The 7,172-nt window shown below is 45.7% G+C and overlaps 1 protein-coding gene across 1 annotated transcript in view; it reads right to left on the bottom strand.

Moving 5' to 3' along the window:
• Positions 1-493, bottom strand: part of AVL9 (AVL9 cell migration associated) — a 59,111-nt gene extending 58,618 nt beyond the window's left edge. Inside the window, exon 1 of the mRNA XM_019509010.1 lies at positions 296-493. Coding sequence (XP_019364555.1) covers positions 296-394 — 99 coding nt within the window. The 5' untranslated portion in view covers positions 395-493. The remainder of the gene's footprint in view (positions 1-295) is intronic.
• Between the last annotated feature and the right edge of the window lie 6,679 nt (positions 494-7,172).

The raw sequence follows: 7,172 nt of genomic DNA, 5'->3' as shown, positions 1-7,172 counted from the left end.
CCTCACACCCCCAATGCACCCCCCATGTATCCCTGATGCATATGCACACACCCTATACACCCCCCAACAGCACACTCCCCACATACCCTCAACGCACACCCCACAACGTGCACGCACACCATACACCCCCACAATGCACACAGTCCATCGCACACACCCTATATACCTTCAATGTGCACACACACCATACCCCCCTCCCCAAATGCGCACAGCCCCCATGTACCCACCCCCAACAAAGCCAAGGCCGGGGCTGGGCGCGGGGTCGGGCAGGGCCCTGCCCCAGGCCGGCCCTCACCTGGCAGCCCTTCTTGTGGTGGAAGCCGACCACGACGATGTGCAGCACCGGCCCCCGCGGGCCGCCCCCCGGTGGCGAGCAGCGCCCCGGCTTCTCCATAGGCCGGCGGCGGCGGTGGTTGCTTCCGCCCCGGGCTCCACCGCTGCCCGGGGCTGACGGAGAAGAAGCCCGGAGCCGGGCCCGGCACCCAGCCCGCCGCTGCCTCCCTCCGTGCCGGCCGCTTCCGCAGCGCCCAGGGGCGGGGACACGGAGGCACCTCCCCTTCAAGTGCCGCCGCGCCCGGTGAGGGCCTCACCACCCCTCAGCCACCTGCCTGGGGGAGGGAGGCCGCGAGGCCTGCGGCTCCTGCCGCCTCTGGCCAGCCCCGAGGCCGCCCCGGAGGCCTGGTGTGGTATCATCCCCGACAGCGGCCGGGGTAGGGCCCCCACCTGTCCTGGGGGGGCAGGGAGCAGGGGAAGCTCTCCTCCACTTCCCCTTTGTGCCAGGCTCCTTGTGGGGCATTAAATCAGGGGCTCTCAAGCTTCTTAAGCTCCCAATGCCTCTGGATGGACTCGAGGTGCCCCTGGGAAAATTCCAGCCCTGCCTCTAGGGGTGTTGATCTAAGGGCTGAGGTAGACCGAGGTCTTTGGGTAAATGCGACCTCTTTTATTAGACCATCTAACGTTGGTGACACATAGTGGGTGCACACAGGTGCGCCCCCTGAGATTGGCAGCGTACCCCTGCGAGAACCGCTGCCAGTGGCGTCTGCGGGTGGTCCCTGATTGCCACTGCCGATGCTACTGGCAATGTCTGTGGGTATCGCCACCCTGCCACCAACACTGTTGTGGCTGCCTGCAGGGGCTCCCTGCTCACTGCCAGCACACCGCTGCCGCTGTGTGCCCCCACCCCAGGCTTCCGGGGGCACGTGGCGTTCATGTCAACTAAGTTAGAAAAATTGTTCTTTACAAGCTTTCAGACAGAAACACCCTTCTTTCAGCAAAGGGAGAGTGTTGGTGTTTTGTGCTCTCCCGGATGGAGTGGAAGCCACTGTGCAAAATTCAGGTCTGTAAAAATGCAAATCGTGGCAGTGAGGATCAGAGGCCATGGGAGACAGTGCTCTGCCTTTTTTTTCCTTTTGGCCTACATGCAAATGTTAGAGCCGTTCTTCTGTTGCAGAGAACTCAGACCGCAGCAGGGCAGACGGGCTTTAACGCTAGAGGTTCCCATCTGAAAGCTTTGGGTTTACTTCCTGAATCATGTCTGTGCTCCTTGCTGTGTGGCAGGCTTGAAAGAACCTCTAGACACCCTAGGGTGCTGTGGCCCTGGTAAAGAACTGCTGCATTAAGTTTTCAAAGAGACGCAAGGATTTCCAAGGGGGTGTGGGGAATAATCTCTTTTCCTGGGCCAACTGCATGGTTGGGATAAAGCTAGACAAGCTTTTGAATGTAGGCCTTCTTCATCAGGTTGCAAATGTGAAGTCTTCTGAAAAAGTTGTAATTAGATTCTGCCGGCTGAGAGACGACGACGACAATTTTTGAATCTGGTTTTATGCTCCACTGGCCAGGCCCTGAAAGCAAAGCTTCCTGAAGGCTGATAAGATTAGTGGCAAACTTCATTATTAAAACATGTGTATTGACTTTTTCCATTTTCAAAGTGTTGCTGTACAAGCAATGTCTAATTTGGGCTTCTTCCTAGAATCTCCTCAGTTGTATAGTCTTTATGTGAGTTACAGCAGATGCAACGAGTCTGCTTGCTTGAGATGCATCTATCAAGTAAGAAGTTAGCAAGATCAAGTCTATAATTCTTGCGCTAGACCACTGAATCTGAGGGGGCTGCAGCACATTGGGGTACCTTGAGATCCTTTCAGGGGGCCATGCAATGTTAACATGTTTAGGTGTGAAAATGTGATTTGCAAGATAAATCTAGAGACTTCAAACAGGCATCCATAGTGTCAAAAGTATTCTGACCTGACCTGTGGTCTTTCTGTATTTTTTTGCAACAGGAGAATTGTTTTCATGACCAATGTGTGCACCTGGCAGCTAGGGGGGCATGACAGCGGCAGTAAGCTCCCAAAGACGCTGCTGGCACTGGTGGGTGGGGGGGTGACAACCACCTGCAGATGCCACTGGCAGTGTCGGCAGCGAACAGCAGTGTCAGTGTCTGTGGTGGTGGTGGGGGAGGGGGTGGTGAGTGGTGACCACCTGCGGGTGCTGCTGACACTGTTAGTGGCACCTTTTCGTAGGGTATGCACCTCCTACGCATTGCCAATGATTGTTTTGTTACTTTTCTGTAGTCAAAAAATGAGTGAAAATGAAGAGCTGGTATCTTCCAAGGGGTGCCTTGAGTCTGCAATGGTTGAGAATCACTGCGCTATACCTCTAAGATGAATAAGTATATAGTATTATCCTTGTATTTCAGATAGCGGATCTGAGGCAGAGTGGTTAAATGGCTTATTGAAGGCCACAGAGAGAGTGTGTCAGAGAAAGAATTAAAATGTTGGCAATCTAGGCTCCTCTTGCTAAGCTCAGACAAACTGGTCTCTCCCCGGGTTAAATCCTGTTCCTACTGAAGTCAATAGCAAAACTCTTCAAAAATACAGCTGTGCAAGACCAGGCCCTTGGTTACTGAGGGATTCTGCTGACATCGGATGAAAGGGTTCTTTCTAAAAGTAAAGAAAAGGATAAATGCTCCAGGAAAATCTCAGCATTAATGCAATACATGTAGACTCCAACTATAACAACAGATTAAAGCCTGCAATTACATAATATTCATCAGCTTCAACAAAAGTTCCATTACATAAGAAATATATTTTAGGGAACAAAAGACATGCTGTAAGGAACTATTGCACACCGGCAGGTGAATGATTACTTATTAGGTCTTTTCAGTCACAGTTCTCTATAATGCTTAGCATAAAGCCAGGAAAGAAAAAAATATTATGAAATACTGCCATTATCTCCTCCAGTAATGTGCTACAACCAAAAAGAAGGGCTAAAAACTCTACTTTTCATATTCAGTTCAGCAAAGAAGAGGTATAGTCTGAGACTGTTCTCACTAGTTTGCAGGTTGTCATAAGGAATCATCTAAGTGAGGTTCCTGGGTAAATCTAATTATTGTTTATGAGACAGGCTTTTCTTCATTGTTTGAAATTCTCCTTCCTGCTAGCTGAGGCAATAAAAAGGACAACATGTTGTAGAGCAAGATGTTGGCTTGTGTAATAAAACAGGAAGCCTGCTGTTGTATTTTAAAGCAAATTGTTACCATACTCTGTGACTTTTCCATGGTTCACCCTACGTAGCTATGGGCACTGGTGGATGAGGAACAGAGGTCTGGAGGCTGTCACACACTCAGGTAGAATAGTGTCAAGCACGGACAAACTGCTCTTTGTGAAATTTTTGACTCCCTCTGCGCATATCTAAATAACAAAGCACAAATTAGCAATATATAGTTCTCCTACCTGCATTGTAATATATTACAGAAAAACTGCCAGCAAGTGCAGCATTGGGAAAGTAATAATGACAAGCAAGATCAGCTGACTTGGTTTTACTTGCAGTGAGACTTCTTGAAATGGATATGCTTTACATTAATATGATTAGAAACACATTTCCATGTGCAATGTGACGTTCTTTTTGTTGAAGTCTCAAACATCCATTTTTGAGATAAAGCCTTAATACACCAGTGACTATCTGCAGCTTTTCTGTTGGAAAGGGGCATTTGACTATGCTTTTGTATTTATCCTGATTATCTCATGGCAGTGTTATCAATTTACTGTGTAGATATTTATATTTGGGTCTTCCTCAGACAAATTGTGTGGATGTTACAGGAGAAGCGTGACAAGGTGACTTGTCAGGTTTAGCCCACTTTCCCAAGTGAAGGAAATAAAAGCACAAATGTCACATGATGAGCATGTAACTGAAATCCAGGTTTGCTGGGATTTGTGAGCAGCTTGTGATGAGACAGAAGAACTGGTAGAAGACTCAGGGAGTGTGAACTTAAGAATTAATGCTAGATGAAGAATGGGAAGTAAGGCTTAGTCAATCACCGCTGCTGGGGGATACCCAAAGCCTGCAGTTAGACAATATAAATGCTAATGAGTGGCGCTGAGCTTTTTTGAGTGCAGACCTGCTTCAGCCCTATTTTGCTGTTTTATATTGCCTAATTGCAGGTATTAAATGTGACCCACTGGGAACAAGTGGGCACAGCTAACTTCCCCAGGAACAGATGTGGGGTCAGGAGAGCCATGGAGACTATAGTCTATGTTGGTCATGGGAGTTGCTTTGTTTTGATACTATTTATGAGGCTTGTGCTGGAACAATAAATTGTGCTCCGAGGTAAATAAAGTCTTGAAGTTTTTTACTAGCTCCTTTTAGGGTTGGTAAGAAAGCCACTGGCCTAGGAACCTAAATGGGAGATGAGAAGAGTTAGCAAGTTTTACATGATAAATGTTTCACAGAATTTTGGAAAATCACAACTTGTTTTATCAAGCATAAGATCTCCATTTGGATATTTGAAGGTTTAAGTCTTTATCATTTTCCTTCATAGTCGAAAGAGCCCTCATTTCATCTCATGAGTGAGGTAATGGGTTTTCCTATTCAAGAATAGGAATGTAATGTTGGGAATATTGCCTTTGTAGGCCTTCTTTGTCTATCAAATTATAAATCCCCTGTTCTAAAGACACTAATGAAGTGATTCTCAGCCATGGTACCATGAAGTCCTTTCAAGGGTGCTGTGGAGTGCAACACAATGTTAGCACTGGTAGGTGTGCAAACACATATTCATGCTTTACAAGATAAAACCCAGATAGGAATCCATTGTGTCATAAACATTCTGACCTGTTGTAGTCTTTGAGTTTTTTGCTACAGAAGAACTTCTCTTTAATTTTTCTGTAGTCAAAAAAAGAAGTGAAAGCTAAGAGCTGACATTTTTCAAGTAGTGCCTTGAGTCTAAAAAGGCTGAAAACCACTGCATTGATGTATATTTCCAAAGGCTGCAGTAGCTCTAAGTGATTGCCAACATCATCATTTGAGTGAACATCACATAAGAGAGCATCACCTACATAGGATATGCTTTAAACTGAATTAAGCAATGTAGGAACAAGCTGGTACATAATCTTTTTTAAGGCTAATAATCCAAAATGTGAGCACACAACTGAAAAGTGATCCATAATGACTTGTATATCTTTCTAGGAATGAATAACCAAGGCAGTCAGTCACCAACAAACAAAAGTTCCTGGGTGAGTTCCTCAATCACCCTTGTTTTTGCTTACATCCAGTTGGGATGAAAATATTTTTCCATCAATCCTCATTCTAAACTGAATACCTATATTAAATTCAGGCAATAACTAGTAGCTTGGCAGTAATCAAGACATTAAAATTGTGGGTGTGAGGATGCAGCCTTATTTTACACCGTTTGTTACTGAAAATGGATTGGAGGCAACATGCTTGTCATTGTCCCATCATAATATTGTCTATTACAGCAAACTTGTTGGGGCATCCAAGAGAAGAATCCATAAGCCTTCTCTGCTGCCAGTGTTAACTGTATGTGTAAGTTCAACAGAGACACAGTAGAGGTCAATATCCTGTTTTCTGCATTTCTCTTTATATTTGCTATGTAAAGATCCTACCTGTTGTGCCTCTCCCTTCTCTGAAATTGCTTTGGCTATATGACAAATGTTTCTCAGCTGTATGGCAACTACAGTCCATCCAGTAGTAAAACAAACTCCAGGTTCTCAGTTATCTTCTTTGGACTGATCACTCCAAAAGAAATGTAGGCCATCCCAGACTCCATAGGTTGACTTTCTCCTGTAAGGCAATTTTCACTTAGCACTAGAGCATGGATTCTGTAGATGCTTAATTTTCTGTTAATCAGTGCAGTTCATTCTGGCTGAAGTGTCACTAAGTGCATTTATGTGCTGGATTACTTTCTTCAGCGAGGTAAATTTGGCTTTATTTTCACTGGGATACTTATCAGCTGTGCAGGCTGCCCAGAATACATTCAAAGCAGGCAGCGATTAGGTCACTTTTTCTAGCCCCTTCCTCAGACCATACACTTAAGCAGGGCAGTTCTAAAAAGCTAGTTAGGAAGGTTATTTACAGCCTTTCCTAAAACAACAGTATTAAAAAGGGCTAGTCAGTGCCCTATGGGGGGCTGCCAAACTCCACTGCTCCCTGATGCAGCCAACCCCCCCCCCAACTATCCATAGGTTTGCAACTGAAACTCACAACTGCATTTTTACATGCATCTTGCCTAACCCTGAAGACTTTCATAGGATACAGAAAGTTTGCACAAGGTGAGAAGAATTGCACCTACGATTTGTCCTCGGTCGACCTAACGCTTCCAGCTTTGCTGATCAAGGCCCAGCAGCAGGAGAAAGGACACAATCAAATGCCTATAAACTTAATTATGCAAGAGGCAAGGATTTCTTAGGGTGATAGCTTTTCCTGGAGCAGCTGTGTAGCTGGCATAAAGTTAGACCAGCTTTCAAATGCAAAGTATTCTTACTCAGATCTTGAAAGCTGGTCTAACTTTAACCCAACTGGCTGATCCAATAAGACCAATCACTCTAAGAAATCCTTACTTCTAGCAGACCCTCAGGGCTACAACATCAATCTTGCACTTTTAGCCACACTTGCCACACTTTTAGCTTCTCTCATTTCTTGGAGTCTCAGACCAGCATAGACTCCCTATGCTTGAAGGGTGAATGCACCCGAAAGCTTGCCAAAAACTTTTTTCCAAATACTCGGTCTAATAAAAGATACCACATCTATCCAAAGAATCTTGCCTGCCTCTTGCGCTACCATAAACTTAATTCAAAGTGAGAAAGTGTTGCCTCCTGCTGCTGCGGGTCCCTCCAGACTGTGCAAAGTGGCTGACTTAGGGGCTCTGAAAAGCAGAGTATACA

The sequence above is a fragment of the Gavialis gangeticus genome, unplaced genomic scaffold, assembly GCF_001723915.1.
Source record: "Gavialis gangeticus isolate Ggan-Ray unplaced genomic scaffold, GavGan_comp1, whole genome shotgun sequence".
Lineage (NCBI taxonomy): Eukaryota > Metazoa > Chordata > Crocodylia > Gavialidae > Gavialis > Gavialis gangeticus.
Note: the sequence above shows the minus strand (reverse complement) of the source record. Positions and strands in the feature narration are given on the sequence as shown.